Genomic DNA, 20,172 nt, shown 5'->3' with positions numbered 1-20,172 from the left:
TTACGGTTTAAACCGTGGACATTATACAATATTAAACCTACTCATATTGATTTATGTTGAAACCCCTCAGCTTTGCACCTCATATAAATCAAAACAACTGTGCAAAACGACACACAGCGAAAAAGGTAAACAATAAACATCTCCATCAGAACAAATAAACAATGACAAAACAACATGACTCCCAAAAGTCCCATAACCAGAGAGGTGTGGCGAATTCTCCCTGGGGAAATAGCACTATGTGCACTTGCAACTTCCAGCTGTTATGTAAAGTTGCTACAGATGTGGCTTTTTAACCCTCCTGTTGTCTTCGGGTCAAATCTGACCGATTTACTACTTTCATCAATCATAACTTTTTTGTTTTACATTCGATTGCATTAAGGCTTTATGATATCCTTCACAGTAGACATCTGAACATATCAAATTGCTGATCACCACTTTCATTGAATTTTGGATGATTTAGTCAACTTTGTAACACCCATGGTGTTCCCGGTCACACACACACACACACACACACCCTTATGTGCCCAATCCCCCCATGTGAATCACACCTGGCACACACACACACACACACACACACACACACACACACACACACACACACACACACACACACAACAATTTGAAACATTTCCCGCTCTTATGTGTCCATCCCCCCACATGGATCACACCTGGCACACGCAATACATGTTCAGTGTCTATTCTTTGTATGTACTGCAGTTTTTCATGTATACCAGTAGTCTGATACAATATTTACAGTTTGAAAGGGTGTTAAATTAAATTTGGTGATGATTAATGGTTTTTGTGTTAATGTAATTAAAACAGGACCGGTCAAATTTGACCGCGAACACCAAAGTAAGGGGGGGGAAACGAAGACAATAGAAGGGTTAAGGGCAGATCTGATAAGATATTTTTGACCTTCAGCTGCTGATAACTAAAGATTTGTGCTTACAAGCTAAAGGTTCTCTCTGTAAGGGAAAAATGTTAAAAAAAAAAAAAAGATGAAACATTAACACCAAGCATTATGAGGAAGATTCCAAGATGAAAGAAACTTGACAAACTTCCTTATGTAATCACTTAATACTTTTAATGAAATAGACTGAATAGGCTGTACATGGATATTTTTCTGTTCGATTGAGATATTTTCAATCCACATATGATGATTTATAATGTTTTGGTAAACCTGTGCCACAGATAGGCCTCGATTTGAACTTGTAGATTAAATATTTACCTTAAAGAATAGATAACTGTTACATTTACCGTGTGCAGTCAGGCTGATTGAGTTCCATTTGGAACCTCCATGAGGCTTACTAGCCTCACCATCCACTACAGATACTTATAAACACTGAAGCATATTGATATAAAGGTATATTGTAAAAAATATTGTGTTACATGGTTTTCTTCAAGAGAGTGAATATTGGACTCACAGTGAGTGAAACATCACATTGCCAAAGCTTTAGACTTACTTAATGTATCAAATGATGCCGATTCATAAGTCAGGGGATGGACAATGGTACTAAATGTTTGGCAAGCAATCCCACAGTTACGACCTCATGGTTATGATGATTGTATTCCAATCTTCACTAAATATGTGAAGAAAATGTACAGCAACACAGTTCCTAAGTGCCAGTAAGGATACAATTATGTAAACTTTGGGAGTTTAATTTTTAAGCTGGAAGTGTGTTAGGACATTTTGGGGACAGGGGGGTCTTTAGTTTACTTACTACTGTATGATTGACTAATGAATAGTTTTGAACGTTAATGATAGTAACATGCCAACATGTCTGTATGATGACATAAACATGCAACTATCTCCAAATGCTTCCTCTCCTTCACTTTGCTCCCTGCCTTTGCCTTGTGCTCTTAACTAACTTAACTTTCTTTTTGGAGAGCAGCCGTGATGAGGTTGGCACAGACTCACAGAACCCGCTCTGTATTGGAGCCTCAGCTCATGTGGATCAGGCTCAAAGGGATTTTAAACCAGGTCCATATTTCAGCATAACCAGTGCATGAAATGTTGGAATGCACACAATGTTAAGCTAATATCTATTATTGTATGCATATAAAACCCATGCATTTTTATCTTAGAGAATACACAAATCTGTCAAAGCCACAGTCCCTGCTGAGCTGTGGCATTACACTGCCACCTACAGACCACACGGTTTCTAAAGATTTTTAATTTCATGCAGCAGTAATGAGGTTGCAGCATGATGCCATGGCAGATCAAACGTGTTTCACAGTGACAACAACCCCTCATTGTAGGCAGCCTGTGGCAGGGACACTGACCTCACTTACACTCTAAGGGTCACATGAGTCTTTCCAGAAATAAGATTTCTCCTCAGTGTTTGTAGCTAAATAAGAGTAGCGTTTGCAACATTCAATCAGCTCATATCTTACTCATCTACTTCAGCAAATTCCCTTTTACATTATAAAACTCTGTACTACAAACTGTCTAAATATCCAACTATACATATTAATGTTTATGAAAGACATAGACCAAAATATTGTAGTAAAATATTAATTCCCTTTACTTTAGCAAATAGGTTACTTTTTTTGCAGACAAACCCCTAATCCAAACTACAATATTTAAAACATGCAGCCTTCAACGAGTTAATTCTTTATTAAGCATTTAATTTTCTGTTTTTATTGATATTATTCCATTTAACAGATTTGTACTTTTCCTGCAATTTACTTGCATCATTGTGTCAATTGCACTTTTGATTGTATTGTACTTCCTCCTCGTTTTATGTCTTAAGTAAACAGTATTGAAGGCAGCCTATGTCATTGAATGGACTCGATCACAGCCTCTTCCAATGAAAATATATGTTTTAATTGTTAAGAAAAACAGAAAATCTAAATGGTAAACTAATATCTAAAAAGCTTAACCCTCTTATCATGTTCTATTTGACCGATGTAGGCTAGCCTACTGCTTTTATCAATCATAAATATTGTGTTTGCTTCAAGGCCTTATGATATCCTCCACAGTAGGCATTTGAACATATCAATTGCTGATCACCACTTTTATTTAAATGTAGTCATTTTAATAACATATGGTGTTCCTGGTCAAAAATGACTGCCATAGGAAATGAATGGATAACCCCAGATTATGTTCATCCATCACACACCCCGGCGACAACCATGTTAATTTTTTGATATATTTTCAATGTGCATTCTTTGTATATTCCCTGCAGATATTCATGTCACCAGTATTCTGAGACATTGTTTACAGCTTAAAAGGGTGCTGAACAAAACGTGGTGATGATTCATGTTTTATTGTGTTAATGTAAGAAAAGTTCAAACAGACGGGTCACGTTTTAACGGGAACACCACAATAAGGGGGGGGACGAACACGACAGGGGGGTTAAAATCTAAACTTTCAGCTGCGTTTTCAGTCCTGGTAAACCGTTCTCTTTTTACATCCATGTGTGAAACCCATAGGGGCTGTATGTGAAACCGAACAGATGTAAACTCCTCCCGGCCGGGCTGTGAAGACTATGCAAACGAGCTAACCCCGAGCTAAGTAGGAAGTGACAGAAGAAGATTCCAGGCAAAACAGAAACAACCGTGTTTACCGAGCACGGCGGAGGGCGAGAGAGCCCAGCGTCTTCTGTAGAGGAGCACATACTCTGTATTTTTAGAAACAGTTAAATCTCACAGCTGTGCTACAGGTTTAACGATGTATTATTTTACCACCGAGAGACGAACACTGGCCACTTGGGTGTTTTTTGGTGCCTTCCTGCTGAGTGTTAGCTTTGTTAGCCAGGGGGAATGCCAAATAACTCCACTTCCACCAACCCGTAAGTTACAGTCGTTTTTTAGAATAGAAAAGTCTTGTTTTACAGTTTACAAAGACAATATTCTGGCTACTAATAGGATAAGTTTATGCCTTTTTATAAATAAGTTAGTACGTTGTACTTAAATCGTGAAATAATGCTGATGTTTTTTTGTTTTTTTAATACGTCACTTCTGCATGTGGCCCCAGCTGGCTGCTGGTGCTGACAGGAAGACATTCAAGATCCAAAGGCTTTACTGTCATATTCACTGTAGCTACATTGTGGGGAAGATGTTAAGTCCCAGGCTCCTCCAACAATGCAACATAGATATTTACAAGCCATAAAACAAAGAGAGAGTGCAAGAGAATGTTGCAAGATTACTGTGCAGAGGTGGGAGAAGTACTCAGATCTTGTACTTCAGTAAAAGTAGAAGTACTCAGATCTTGTACCTGAGTAAAAGTAGAAGTACCAGAGTGTAGTAATACTCTGTTGCAAGTAAAAGTCCTGCATTCAAAATGTTACTCAAGTAAAAGTACACAAGTAGTAGCATTGAAATATAGTTAAAGTACCAAAAGTAAAAGTAGTCATTGTGCAGATTGGTCCATTTCAGAATAATATATATGATATGTTTTATAATGATTAATCATTAAAGTGTTCTCAAACCTGGTAAAGGTGCAGCTAGTTGTAATGATTTTGTATACTGCAGGGTAGCTTGTGAATTTACTCCAGGTGGAACTAAAGTCTGATTGAACACTTGATTATATTTCACATCATTCATCCACATCTGTAAAGTAACTAAAGGTTTTAAATACATGTAGTGGATTAAAAGTACACCATTTACCTCTGAATTGTAGTGGATTAGAAGTACAAAGTAACAAATGGAAATACTCAAGTAAAGTATATCAACATTCTACTTAAGTACAGTACTTGAGTAAATGTACTTGGTTACCTCCCAGGTCTGCTAATGTGAAAGTAATGCAGGAGAAGTGAAAATATGAAATACTGCTGATCGTTATGTAAGCTGGTTTGTTTGTCTGTGTTTCAGCGTGCTCTGCCCACAGGATCTGTGACAACTGTGTTCCTCATGCCAAGGTAAGGCTGCCAGCAGTCATGGGGGAGCGGTTTATACAAACAAAACCTTTGCCCTCACGTGTCACACAGTAAAAATCATAATGTATGCTCCATTGTTTGACGGCTCATCAAGCGGCCTAATTAAAGGTAGAGTAGGTAAGAATGGAGAAACCAGCTTGAGTGCGCTAGAATTTGAAAGTACGCAGCTGAAAGAAATCTGCCCCTTCCTTCAGACTTCCTTACAGAGCCCCTCCCCCAACACACACGAACGCGCACATGACATTTTTGTATGTATTTATTGTCAAAGCATTTAATATATTCATTGCTATCAGGATGTTAAGAGCATTCCATGGAATATAACAAAAAGTGTTTCTGAAGTGAATTACCTACCTCACCTTTAAGCTTCCACACCAATAAAGACCCTCCATTTGTTCTCGAGTATTCAGTAAAACAGTGACCCCAAGGGGCAACTACTGTAAGTACTTTGACAAAATGTCAACTTGTAGCTCTGTTGCCACCAATCCCTCATCAGAATTCACTGAGGAGGGTCTCTCAAATCTGTGACTTTTTTTAAGTTAAAGTAAATCTGCTTATTTGAGTTACTTTCACATTTAGTCTAGGTAACTCAGGTTTTTGATTGGAGCCTTTATTATTAGAGCAGGGTAGTGTCAAGCTTCATTTCAATTTGAATGAATCTCTTGATAATTTTCTCAATAATATTTTGTTTAAGAATGCCGGTAAAAAGTCCATAAAGCCAAGGTTGCCATCTTCAAATTGGTATTTTTGTCAGATATTTAGTTTAACCTCCCGTAAACTGAAAAACATCTAATCAATTATAAGTAGCTAGAACCACAGCATGTTTGATTTTTGATTTTAATAAATGACCTGAACAATTCATCAACCTTCAAAGTAGTTGCAGGTTAATTTTAAGGCTGCATGATTTTGAAAAGCATGTGATTATTTTGTCTGATCTTGCAATTGCGATATGATTCTTGATATATAGGGAAAGATCATTTTTGAAACAATATCATTTAAAAATATGCCAAATGATCATAATGTGATTTTCTTTGAGGATCTGTACCAGACAAATATGTTTGTTTAACGTGTAGAATACGATCTGTAGGCCGGGATATCCCCGCAGCTCCACAATACTTCATTTCAAATGATTTTAACACATATTTAGCCTGAAAGAAAAGATGGTGCTTCCTGCGATTTGAACATTGCCCTAGTCTATACTGCTACTGATAACATTTAGATTTATTGTGCTACCCTAGTTAATTCACTGTTCATTGAATCTAGATTTCAACTTCAAATTGAGTCGGTTCAGACCTTTATTCAATCCTTTGCAGGTGGTTGATCTGTGTTTTCTGTTTTCAGTGCCTGTGGTGCTTCACCACCAACAACTGCACGGAGTACCCAGTGAGCTGGCTGCTGCCCCCCGCCTCAGTGTGCCAGCTGTCCCAGGCCCGCTGGGGGGTGTGTTGGCGTGAGTCCACCAGTCTTATCACTAAGGGAATAGATGGGGCCAATGTCTGCTTTCTCTTTGTCCCTCCGGTGATCCCACTGGTGTTGTAGAGGAGTGTTTATCTCTGTAAAGTTAACATGGAAAAGGTTTATTGGATTTTGCCGGAAAAGGAAACTGTTGGACAAAATATTTAAGCAGAGGTGGGAGAAGTATTCTTATCTTGTACTTGAGTAAAAGTAGAAGTACCAGAGTGTAGGAATACTCTGTTAAAAGTTCTGCATTACAAATGATACTCAAGTAAAAGTAGAAAAGTATTATCATCAAAAAATAGGTGCAGCTAGTTGTAATGACTTTGTATACTGCAGGGTAGCTTGTGAATTTACTCCAGGTGGAACTAAAGATGATTTAACACTTGATTATATTTCACATCATTCATCCACATCTGTAAAGTAACTAAAGGTATTAAATGCATGTAGTGGAGTAAAAGTACACCATTTACCTCTGAACTGTAGTGGAGTAGAAGTACAGAGTAGCATAACATGGAAACACTCAAGTAAAGTACAAGTACCTAAAAATTGTACTTAAGAATAGTACTTGAGTAAATGTACTTTACACCACTGTATTTAACTGATGTTTCAGTTTAGAGTTTCAGTGACATGTTAACATGGCCTGTTATGAGGAAGTTGATGTCGTGGTTTAGTGCTCAGTACACAGTATAAAAGAAAGAACGAAAGTATTGTCACATTCCTTCATGTTGATGTCGAAATGATCTAGCGCTATGAAATACTGGTTAGTCAAATTCCAGTAGGCAAATATCTGCAGGATGGTTATCAAACACAAACATGCAAGTGTTCAGACCGAGGGAAACAGTCTTCAGAGAAACCGGTTGTGTGAGGATGTTTACTTCTTACTTTATGTTGCGCCAGTGATTTTTTGTTAAAGCTTTATAGAAGTGTACCATTGCCTCTGTACACAACAAACATGCTGACGAGGTACAGACATGCAAAATAAAAAAAGAGTGATGGAATGGTAGTTCCCCTCATTTCTGATGAGCCAGGCAGTTTTGGACAGTATTCAGACGACATTTATTTATTTATTACATTTCTGGTTGTAAATTCAGGTGCAGTCTTTTTGAAACATCTAAATATACATATCCCCAAACTCTGTTTTTAATTAAAGTGTCAAAATGTAGTTAACAAAGACACATATAATTAGAGACAGACTGCCCCAGTCCAAACATTAAACAATGAAACAAATAATGTGCACATGTAGGGAAAAGCATGTGGCTGATAAGAGGCACAAGCGTTCCCATGAGACATCATGAGTGTATGTTTGTATGAAAATATGCACTAAATGCTCAGTTTAACTGCCATGGTTTTATTCGAAGTATAACATGTCTGACCAATTTACAGTCTAGAAATCCACATTTCATTCATATAGAGTAATATTTCAAATATACCGATTTTCAACACCAACAAGTGGACTTTGAACGTTGTATAGATATATGACTTAATCATTACTCAAACACTGGCTGGACCTACTATCACAGTGGAAAGTTGTATTTCTGAAATCATTTGGTTTCTTCTTCCAAAGGTCTGAGACTATTATCTGCTGCTTATCATAAGAATGTCACTACTTTTTACACAAATCACAATTTGGGTGACATATCCCCAGTACAGATCAGGGATTGCTTAATAAAACATTTCCAATTAGTTAAAATAATTAACAAGAGTTATGTTAAAAGTATGCTCAAAGGTTTAGGGCATTTGTCCATGAGAACACTAGTGGAAAGCAGATGTATAACGATACTAATTCAATGTAATGTCTTGAAAGCTAACTATGGAAAGTTGATGAAAGCCGAGGTGGACACACCAAATGGAAGGTTGACAAACTGACTACCCATCCACTAGCTGCCTAGCTAGCACACCATGCAGAAATACATATTCATGGTACATACAACTGGCCAATTTACAACCTCTCATTTTGCCAAGTCAGCAAAGAAAAACCTTCAGGTTGTTTGGAACAGAAATATTTCTGCAGATTTGACAAGAAAAGCTTACCACAATGCCTAAATAATCTTCATCTGTCTCACTGTGTTAACCTGTTTAATCACTGACTTCATATGTAACCAACTAAAACTGATAAACAGTTGTGCTGCTGCTGTTTCAGGCCATGACACAAAGTCCCATCTGATTCAAATGTCTTTGATGTCTTGGTTATGTTTTCACTGGAAATGAAAGTGAAGTGATCACCACAATGGAGTGTAGTGTTGGCCAGCAGTCAGCAGGTGGCACCATTGCCACATAATTAGAGTATATATAGAATATATTGCCCTAATCCTTTTTTTGTAGAGAATAATAAATATCACTTTGTCTTTTTGTGTGATTCAGTTAACTTTGAAGCCCTGATCATTACCCTGGCTGTCATTGGTGGAGTCATCCTCCTCAGCATTGGGGTATGCTGCTGCTGCTGCTGCTGCTGCCGCAAGAAGAGACGCTCAAGGTAAAGTCCATGTCAAGTCAGGGGCATTGAATGCACCTGGAACACATACAGCTCCAGGCTCAGAGGTAATAATGCAGTCCAATGCTACGCTACAACCTGATGACTCGATGACACAGGGTGTTTCTCAATCGCGAGTACGCTTGCTTGGTAGCACATGTCTGCCGAGCATCTTGCTTCAGAAGCGAGGCAAGAATACTTCCTGGCATTCGGAAAACAAAGAGTGGAACAGGCTAGCAAGTGTGCAGGTGTGCGTCATATGAGAGGCCCCGCCTTACATTTTCCGCCACAGATTTGGGGAAATTGGTCCGTGCGCAAAGCATTGTGGGGATTTTAAGACCGCGGAGTCTACTCATGTGCAGCCTCGATATTTCTCCAAACGGAGTACGCCGGGCTCGGTAGATTTCCAAGTATGCTGGAGATTGGAACAGTACTTTGGCGGCACTCGATGACGTAGTATGCTTGAAATAGTGGCTCTGAAGCAGCTTTACTCGACATTGAGAAACACCCACAGTGTCAGGAGAAACTCAACACAATGAGCTTCATAAAGATAGGATTATCTGCAGTGCTGGGCGATATGAAGAATATCATACATCGCAATATATTTCTGACCAAATAACTCAATATCAATATTGTGACGATACTGTAGGGTTAAATATTTAAACAATGAGACATTCGATAAACATTCATTGGTAATGTGGATGTAATTACTAAGTGGGTAAAGGCACAATAGAGTGGTGCAGTGAAGATGTTTTTGTGGGCCGACCCTGAAGTAACTATAGCAAGGCCCCCTCAACAAAAGTCAACGGGACTTTGCACACGATGATACTTACACATATTTGTTCAGTACGATAATGTCCACATATTTACACTACTTTAATGATAGTTAAAGTGTGAATGCAAACACCAGATGTAAACAGCTAACGTTAGACTATAAACTAATAAAGCTTGTCTTAACCACAGACCGTATTTCAGGATTCTAACCAAAAATAATAAAGGTTAAGGGCTAAAATGCTAACTAATTTCTAGGTTTAGGACATATTCCTGTACCACTCTTCTCTACAGGCACAATATACAGTGAAACAGCTTGAACAGTCTGGTCGAATTGGAAAGTGAGATCACTTTACTGTAATCCTGCCTTTAAATCCAGGAGAGGCACTTACAATATGACCATTGCTGTCGGATATAAGCCGATATCTCTGGATATCACAGTTTCAACATAATATACACATATTTCCAAGCCCAAATGTATTACAGTGCTATTGTAATGGATTCATTCAATCCAAATAATTGGATGACTTGGTCTAAAGGAATCCTTATACAACGATTAAAATGTTCATAAGGGTGTCAGTAATGTCTGTGAATCCCTCTTGTGTGCCTCAGGGAGTGGACCTCTCCTCAAACTAAAGGAGCTTGTAATGGCTTCTGTGGTGAACAGCTGTTGAGTGTAGTGAAGTTTTTGGAGTTGAGCACTCATGCACTACATTCTCTCTCCTCTGTTGCTCTTTTAGCTTCATCCTTTCAGCTTCCTTTACAAGACAACTGTGTGTGCTGCTGTCATAGTGCTGCAGGGAAAGGAAGTGTCATGTCTGTCAATCAGCTGTCAATCAGCTGTCACCCTGACAGTCCTGAGGGTGTAGGAGTCACACTCATGTCTATCATGTGACACAAGAAGAGCCTGTAGTTACATTTTCCCAAGTAAATGTGTTATTCTCACCTTCTGATTCCAACCATTACACCAAGTCATTACATTATCAAAGGTGACACATTGTTTCTGTAGTAAAAGCTCTCTCTTTACTTTTGAACAATTTCCTCTTGTTTCTCAGAGAGTCGTGAATCAAATATAAACCGTGCTCCGGAGAATTTGGATCACTTAATCTTCTAAGTTGAGCTTTGTGAAAATAAATATCCTTCCAGCAAATGGTTTGTAGACGTATGTCATTTGTCAGATGTGGATGAGTGTGTTATTGTGCTCTGTGGTTCTGTGATCCTGACTCTGCTCTCGCTCTTCTGTCTGCAGGCCTGACAGAGATGATGAGAGAGTTATCGCGAGGAGGGAGGAGATCAAACAGCGCGCTGAGGAACGGTAAGAACTTCACTGCAGGCTAGGGCTTAAGTACAAACCGCTTGAAAGACATGATAACTGTGTATATTGAAATAACAGCTTCACATGGCAGTCTGCGTGTCTGTATTTAATCATTCTTAAGAAAACAAGTTTTGTTTAAAGGAGAGGTTTTTGTGCTAATAGCATGTCTCTCCCCTCTGGCTCAAGTGAATGTAAGAAGGTCAATGTTGTTGGGCTGGGAGAAATAAAACAGCAGGTCATCTTTCAGAACTATATATCTATTTTATGATATAGTAAATATAAGCAACTATGTAAAAAGTAGTAATACTTTTATTCAATACATTATACAAGAATGTTCATCTGCATTAATTAGTGATTCATTCTGATTTTGAAAACACCATTATATTGGTGATTATATGATTACAAACACTTTAGAAACCCAGCCCTGCCTGAGAACAAAGATGTCTTCTCATTAGTTTTCTTTTTGTTTTTAAAGAGAGTGCTACAGAGGTTGTAAGGCTTTAAAATTCTCTTAATATATTTGATTGTTACACAATATCTAGAGGTTTGAAAAACCATAGGCACGCTCTAGATCAATCACAAAATACATGTATGGATTTTTGGAGAAAGTAGAAACCTTTGAAAAATAATAGTTTTGTTCATTTTCAAATTAAAAGTCAAATTATAGGATCCTTGTAAACTAGGTAAAACGAGCAAATCAGGCTAATACACATTCATTCATGAAGTGCAAATATAACACAATTACAATATTACAATCAAACTAAGTTTATTGTCATATCATATAATAGTACAGTCTAAAAAACAAGATGTAACCCTTTTTATTTTCTCCACATCTCGGGTGTTTTGCCCGACAGCATCCCAGCATGAAACATGGGATTTCCTGCTACGAATAGCTAATAGTCCACAACAAAAGGGCCCGTTGTGTGTTTGGGATTCAAGCAACTGGTGTGTGTGTGTGTGTGCAGCCCCATGTAGTCCATGTGGTCCATGTCCCAGAGGAGGAGCGCAGCGTTCCTCCACTCTCATCCCAAAACACCAATTGGATTGTCAAGGCTGAGCAGCTGCTCTTTGGTAATGTGGTCATAAATAGAGCGAGCTACATCCTGTGCACTGCCCTCGCCCACGGTCATAGAGACAGTGTGTCGCTCACTGAATCCAGCAGTCAGTGGACCTGGAACTCTTCCTGATCCTCCTAAATGTTTCAGCCTCATCTTTCGGAGTAGTTCCTGTGCTCCCAGCGCATTCATCCTCCGAGGATGTGTCAGTATGCAGAGCAGTCGTGCAGAAAGAAAGTCGGTAACCGTGGAGCATCATCCTCACTCGCAGTGCTGGGAACATCGTGTGTGTGTGTGGACAATCTCGTTGAGCTTTTCTCTCACGTGCCACAGAATACAGGGTTCCCTGCAGTGAGCATGATCAAATCTTGGAAGTCAGAGTTAGTGCAGTGACCTACATAGAGGCGGTTCATGTTGTGAACAGGACATTCAGAATAGATGGGACATTTCGTGGGAAACACTAGTGACTGCAGACTTTGCTGCCTGGCCTCCAGAGAGCCATCTCAAAGCACTGATCCAGGAATCGCTAAGGGATAGTTTCGTTTTTTGAAGATTCGTTTTTGGGCCATCAATGCCTTAAAAGGGGCAGACAGAGGGGCTGACACATGTGTTAATGCTTCCTGAATCATATCCCAACTCCACAGCAGGGACTGTGTTGCAGTACATGGGCCACCAAGTGAGTTATATGGTGGCTGAGATTGTGTTTTAGGTTGTATGAGATTCTTCAATAGTCAGTGTATTAGCTCCATGGGGTTCGGAATGCCCCCAGTTTGGAGAAACCGACAGAAGCAACAGGAAACAATGTGTCGGTATTGGTGGATGCTATATGTAAAATCATTTTGATGTTGTATACATCTCCACGCCCTCGCCAAAGTCACCAACTCCAATGACAACACTGATTTTAACACAGTACACAGGGGTTGATGTTCTTACACCATAACACACACTCTGCAATTTTACTGGGATTCTCAATGAAAATAAGCCATTGTTATTGTTACCTATTTCACTCGTCTTTTACTTACTATGACTTGTCAAAATGCTGCAGTGAAAAATTTCTATTCTAGCTTACATGTCCGCATGAAACCAAATCCATCCGACCTTGAGGAAGTGACTAACTTCATACAAGCCAATAAATGTTCTCCCTCACATCCCTCCAATCCATCATAGATGACACATAGATCTGTTCAATCTTCATCAACTAGTAACAATACTGGGGAAACTAGTGATAAATAGAGTTGTATCAAATGTAATAGAAAGGACATTATCAAGAACACTAACCATTTCATTCTTAGTTTGTGCCATGGAAATAAAAATGGCATGTTTATTAGACATAGATCTTCACAAATAGCCTCCAACTTTGCTAAATGGACACAGAGAAGGAGTTGGACTGCAATGTCAGAACATATTGAATAAACCTGAACACCATGCAGCAGAACCATCTGGAAATGGCATTAAAACCTAGCTGAGCATTTCCTTAGAGGAGGGCTGGAAAAGATTGCATTCCACGCTTGCCTTGTCAACTTCCCACTTGTTGAATGCCAGTGAAGCCATATTTATGTAGAGAGTGTGGTTACAGACAAGCCGGCAGCAGAGCGGGGGGCAGATGGCAGGCGGGGCTCACAGATCAGTACCTGGCAATAAAACACTCAGTGATTTACACACGCTCTTTGTGCACAGATGAAGTGAAGTGACGCCCTGGAGGTCCGCACCACAAAACCTCTCCCGGGCTTTTGTTGCTCGTCAGAAAGGCTGAGAGAGGGCTGGCAGCAGGCGGGTTGCTCTCCGCGGCTCGCTGCCAGATAACTGAAAATATCACACTCTACAACAAAACAGTGTTTAAAATGCCGTTCTGCAAAAGAAATGCAGACATGATTATCTATACTCGATTGGGTGGCATTATATTGTGGTGCCTCATATTAACGTTTATTATAAAGGATGCAGTAAACACATGGACTGTGCAGAGCTGAGGGACTCTGTATGTCAATATGAAAACAATAGCCTAACATAAGACCATATATCAGATTGACATTTTGTAATCAATGTTTATGTTATTATTATGTCTATCCCTTTATTTCCTCATATGGGGACGGGAATCGATAAGACTTTATCGAAATCCATGCCATTATTGATTCCTGTTTCAAATCCAATTCTTCAGCGGTTTGTTTGTCATGTCCTCTTAAATTGTTCGGTGGAATAATAATAATAAAAGCTGCAGCCTCAGTGTGACGGTCATCTTCTCAAATCGATGAAACAGGAGACTTGTTATACAGTGATGGCATGAAGAAATGCAGGGTTAGGTATCTCACCCCAGGTCTCTGCGACATGTGACTGCAGAGGGTAGGATTTGAACCACCGACCATCCGATTGGTGGAATACTGCTCTACCTTCTACCTCTCTTGTACCACAGATGTATGGTAGTAGAAACTGTTTGTGATTTTAGCAGTCACTCAAAGCTCAATTATAAGTTCGCCAGCTGAATTAACTGTCAAGGAAGTGATCCAAAAGTATTATTTTAGTGGTGTAACTACTCATGATAGACAACATTTCTTTATATATGCTGTTTTGTGCCATAGAAGTTTGATGACATTATGTTAGCTCATCTTAATCAATGTTCAGTTGAACGCAAAATGGGAAAAGAATAAAAAATAAACCAAAGAACAGGTGTGAAGGGAAAGGATATTTCAAATATAATGACTGTGATGTTTCCTTTCCTTTTTTACAGGACTGTTGAGAGAAAGGAGAGGCACGACCAGATCCGCAAGAAGTATGGTACGTATGAATATGGGTATATATTGTTTTACCATATGTGCTCCATGACCCTCTTTAAGCACTCCACACTGTGGTGTATACCCTGCTGGGCCAGAGTTGATCCGTAGGTCTACAGAGCCTCTCTGTTCTGTTACGGCCCGTCCACACAGCAGCGTTAAAAAAAATCTTCCAACGCTTCTGCCCATTCACTTTGAATGGGGTGACGTCACTTTGCCTCACTTTTCGCCGAACTGCATTGTGGGAAGCAAAGCGGAGATTTCCAGGCATCTCAGGCTTCACAAGTTGAGCAATGTTCAACTTTTGAAGCTGAGGTGGAAGCATCAGCCAATCAAATCCCGTTTATGCAAATCTGACAGTACAAGCGCTAGCCAATCAAACCGTGTGTATGCTGGGAGAGACATACCGCAGGTCATTTCCTCATATTCCAAAAAATGGAGGAGAAATGAGCGGTAGGGAATCACCCGGTGCTTTATGACCAGTCCCTATTTACCTACCGGGATATAAACTGGAGGAGCCAGGCATGGAGGGAGGTGGCAGAGACAGTGGTATGGTTTCGCCTGTTTGGGGAGTTTATATCCAGTTTACTTCGGGCTTTTTTGCTTTGTATGTCGGGGGCGGGAGATTCATGTGATTGGTTGTTGGTCGCGTTGCTCGCAAAAAATCCCCAAGCTTCAGATCCACCCACCTTCAAGATTTTTTAACGCTGCTGTGTGGACGCTCCGTTACACTCAGCTTTGTCTCACATGTGTGTTTTCATATTGTGCAGGACATTGTCATTGACTTTAATGTCCATACTCTGTGCCAGCGATGCATTATTCAGCAGTACATAGCTTCTGTCCTCAGGTCACTCTAAGGTTACTCTCACTCCTGTCTGCTTAAATCAATGTAAGCACATTTATCATACAGAGGAGTCGAATAGAGTCCATGAATGACTGTGAGCAGGATGCTACACATCCCTGAAGAACCAGACAAAGGGAACCATAGCCTGTAGCTTACACTGTACTGTCTGTGTCGGTAACATGCTAACCTGGCGCTACGCCCAAATGGAGTTAAAGAAGATTCCTTTATAGTCAACTACTGCATGGCTCGAAGTCCTACATGGAACAAAAAAAGTGTATTCAATCAGTTTCATCACTGTCCCACTATGCATTTTGCAATAATGTTGTTCCTGTGATAAATACACAAACACTTTAGTTTTATAACACACACCACGGTGATCTACATACCTCCACACCCAATGAACTAGCCCTTCAGGTTTGACTGTTTATGGTTATGTGTGTGAGCGGTCCTTGTCTACACACGGCCCTGCTGCTCTCTGTTACTTCCTGAACTCAACACAACCTTTTTGTTGTTTCTTTTTGCCGACAACGATATCTCAGCAATACAATTCATTCACAACTCAAAACTAAAGCATGGCTGTTACGTAACTCCTATATATTCTGGGGCAGTTTACTCATAACCAGATTAATATAACTCTTTTCATCACATTGCCCACCCCTAATGTGTGACCAACTACAGCACAGCTGGTCAAAGTTGAACAAATGAAGTTAATTAAGTTCACTCAATGAATAAAATGAAAGCGGAGCAGGCTCGATATGACGAATGAAGGTTAAGGTTAGTTTATTAATATAGCACATTTGTAATCACAAGGGCCATTCAAAGTGCTATACATGGGCAATAACACATACCAATTAAAAACCAAACAAAAAGTAACAAAAAGACAATTCATAGAAGAGATAGAAATGTACTAAATATAGACATTGTAAATACACATAATGAAACTCTTCATTCTTGACTCTGATCATATACTCGAATGTTTCTGAAATAAAGAATCCAATAGCAAAGAAATGATCACATTGGTGCGTAGTAAGATGTCAGGTTGTATGGACAACATGACAGAGTGATGCATGCTGGTCCTCCTGCTCTCATTAGACCGCAGGGCTCTGTGCTGTAAACACACACAGGGAGCTGAGGCCTCTCTGAGACTCTTCACTGTGTGAGTCCTGCTTTCAGGATCAGTGCAGGAGGCTCAGCATCCTCCAGGGAGGCTCAGCATCCTCCAGGGAGGCTCAGCATCCTCCAGGGAGGCCACCAGGTTACTCAGCAACATGCTTTCAGGTCAGATCAGTCCAAATGATCCCTGCAGGGAAATAGGAAGAACAGCACCTATAAACAACACTCTGAAGCTCACTGCAAACACATGATTAGAAAAGTGACAGTGAGGTTTTGAGGGGTTACATGTTGGAGCTGTTTCCCTCTGAGTGCAGGCTCCACACAGACATGAGGTCTGTGCATGTCGATCTCTGAAGGAAATCAAATATGTTGTCTAAATTATTCCTAATTCTCCACAAAACTGCAACCTGGGTCTGCACAATTAGTCAAATGTCTTATCTAAAGACATATATGTAAAACAAATCTGAACCAAGTGTTGTGGTCCTGGTCTACTATCTGTTATTTTACAGACTTCATTAAAAAAGCCTTATGGTAGAGAGTCTCTTTAAAATCACAATATGAAAATGTCATATCTTTTTCTATAACAATGTGGATATTATTTAAGAAACGGTCATTCCCACTAATGTTAGTCCAAAATAATCGTAACTACTTAAATCCTCACAGCCACATTTGTTTGACAAGGAGAGTTGGTGTGAATAATGGCGCTTTTCCACTGCAGGGTCTCGCTCGGCTTAGTACGGTATAGCTAGGCCTCGTTAGGCCTTGTTAGGCCAGGCTCACTTTATGCTGCGTTTCCATTACAGTTTAGTAGCTGGGGCAGTAACTATAGTAACGCAGTGTAGGCGGAGCCGTGACGTCCATCTTCAATGCGAAACACAAAACCAACATCAGCCGTTAGCTGTTAGCACTCAGAGCTCACAGCTCCTCATATATGTTCAGAAACTAGGCAAAAGTTAAACAAGTACAAACCACAGACTGTCTGTGTCATGGTGAATACAGTCGCTGCTTATTTATGTCTGTATAGGCCGTTGTTGTGAGTGTGGACGGTCGGAGCATACTACTGCGTTAGCTTAGCCAATCTCCATTTAGACAACACGCATTTAAAAGGTTTTTTCGCCTGCCGTCTGTCTGCAAACTTGTCAAAGCATTAATTCATGGTTTTTACTAACCGGTATCAGTATGTTGTTACTTCGGCATCACTTTGAAACGTGTTAAATATGTTCATTTTGTTGTAGTTGTAGCCCCCTTGCTAGCGATTCTCTCACTAGTTTAGCATACTCAGCCCGACTCAGCCTGGTTGTTGGCCCCGGAAAGAACCTCGATTTTGGAGAGCCAGAAAAACTGTGAAAAAGATACCCGCTAGCCGGAACTACGCCTAGTGGAAACGCAACCAAAACGGTCCGGGCACGGCACGCTTAAACCGCGCTCCGCGCTGTAGTGGAAATGCGCCATTAGTGTCATGTGACCATGCTGACATGCTAATGCTAACTCTGCTTAGCTGTTGTTCTGTTAGCACTCTTGGGTTACATTTAGCGCTTTATTAATCATCATGACCTCCTACAATAGGCACTGTGAAAGTAAACACACACACACACACACTGATCTGTGACTTGACATGTGTTGTGTTTCTGTTTCAGACCGCTTTGAATCTGTTCAACCTGTTCAATCTGTTCAACCTCTAAGAAAATACGTCCCCAACACTTAGATATTTCTATTGTCCTTTCAAAGAAGCAGATAACAATGCACATTTATATTTTAGTATAAAAGGCACATAAATAATAAATATACTTCTGCTGTATCACCACTTCTTATTTTTGTGTATTTTCCACTGAAGGATGTTGGGTGGGAAAAAAATATGAATTAATTATTGAAGAAAGTGCCACACACACTGTCCCAGAGGACATTAAAGGAACCCGCACTGATCCAAACACATCCAGGGACACAAAGACATGGGGGAGCTGGGAAAAAGCATCATGGCATCTTGGGTTTATGTGTTATAACTAAAAGTCAAGATATCAGTCTCTGCTGCTTTCATTTTGGTCTTTTTTTTTTTTTTTTTTTTTTGCATTATTTTCATCGTTTTATTTAATGGAGTTTTGACAGTACTTGTGATTAGTAGTGTGATTGTTCTTTAATACCAACACAATATCTAGTTTTTTTATTTGAAATCCTCTTGGCAATATTTTTCCTAGTTTTGGGTCTTAATTCCCTCTCTAATATCTATTTCATATTGCTGTGTAAATTCTCCTTCAAACCACTTATTCATTAATTTTCCCAAGTGGAGCTACATTTACCAAAATGAAATGTGCTCTCTTCATCCTGACATTAGTAATGACCTTCACCCAATGCTAATGTGTGCAGGTCTGTTCTGCAGTGTTAATCATACGTCCATGGTTGAAGCTAACAGCTAACGCTAACTAGCTGCCCTCCTGCCCTTTTTAAAGATGGATATGTTGTGCAGCAAAAACCAAAAGTGGCGTTCAAAGAATGTTTAAAGTGCAATATTATGCGTTAACTTTGACAGCTGCAATGTTTGGTTTTCAATCTGCAAGTGGAAGGCAGGATAGATGTAGGAAGGATCAATTTCAGTCATGTACCGTATACGTTTAAACTCATTAGAATAGCTATGGTGGATTTTCCAATATCTGTATGAGATGTGTGAAATAGATTTTGAGCATCACTCGGAGAGGAGCAGAGCCCCCTGACCCAGAATGAAGTACTGTTTTCTTTCTGTCTCCCCCTCCTCTGCAGGGTCTGATGAGCGACTCGGACCACCCGTACAGCAAGTTTGAGAACGAGTAACGCCGCTGCTCTGGAGACGTTCCACAGGCAGCCTGTGGAGCGGAGCCTTCTCTTTATATAGACAAATCACTTTCAAACTTTTCATATTTTCGAGGGATGTTGAAGCTAGGTTAATTAAGGTTCTTTAGTCCTCTGAATGTTCGTTCTATAAGCTGTCTCTTTTTAAATATTGTAGTTTCATATCAGCTTTGCACTTTGTACATACAGTATTGATTTAAGAAATACATCATGATTGTACCGCAGATGTGTTCTGACACATGAAATAAAATGTTCCTCTTTCAAACATTTGTTTTTGTTTTTTATTCTGTATCTAAAATTAGTTTTTATCGAACACGTTCTATGAAGACCACATCTGTAGTGCATTATGATCATTGATTATTCAAAAATTATATATATCAATTCTAATGCTTCTTTACTACACATGACTGTCAGCTGTGGTTCTAGATTCTGTGAGATGTAATCTGCTGAACTCAGCCCCTGCTTTCTGTTTCATCTCAGCTTCACTTCCCACATACCCCACGGAAACTCACTTGTACACATATTAAAACATTAGCAGCGTTTCAATATTGCCTTAACATAGCATAAAGGATGTGCAGTTAGATCGTTTCATCTGTATTAATCATGTTTGATAAATTGATCATATGTTTTGTATATTTATTTTACCAGGATATGTCTCATTGAGATTAAAAATCTATTTCCAAG

The 20,172-nt window shown here is 39.6% G+C and overlaps 1 protein-coding gene across 1 annotated transcript; it reads left to right on the top strand.

The window, feature by feature from the left end:
• The first annotated feature begins 3,495 nt into the window (after nt 1–3,495).
• LOC117470757 (pituitary tumor-transforming gene 1 protein-interacting protein) lies at nt 3,496–19,755 on the top strand. The gene is made up of 7 exons (XM_034115627.1): nt 3,496–3,794; nt 4,816–4,862; nt 6,219–6,327; nt 8,697–8,808; nt 10,826–10,891; nt 14,669–14,715; nt 19,421–19,755. Exons 1-7 carry the CDS (start codon nt 3,674–3,676, stop codon nt 19,468–19,470), a joined length of 552 nt encoding a protein of 183 aa, XP_033971518.1. The 5' UTR covers nt 3,496–3,673; the 3' UTR covers nt 19,471–19,755.
• The last annotated feature ends 417 nt before the right edge of the window (nt 19,756–20,172 follow it).

This window comes from Trematomus bernacchii, unplaced genomic scaffold, assembly GCF_902827165.1.
Source record: "Trematomus bernacchii unplaced genomic scaffold, fTreBer1.1, whole genome shotgun sequence".
Lineage (NCBI taxonomy): Eukaryota > Metazoa > Chordata > Actinopteri > Perciformes > Nototheniidae > Trematomus > Trematomus bernacchii.
Note: the sequence above shows the minus strand (reverse complement) of the source record. Positions and strands in the feature narration are given on the sequence as shown.

Coding starts and splice junctions, on each gene's coding strand:
- LOC117470757 (XM_034115627.1), top strand. CDS start 3,674: ATGTATTATTTTACCACCGAGAGACGAACACTGGCCACTTGGGTGTTT. Junction 6,328..8,696: donor CCGCTGGGGGGTGTGTTGGC/GTGAGTCCACCA, acceptor TGTGTGATTCAG/TTAACTTTGAAGCCCTGATC. Junction 10,892..14,668: donor AAACAGCGCGCTGAGGAACG/GTAAGAACTTCA, acceptor CCTTTTTTACAG/GACTGTTGAGAGAAAGGAGA.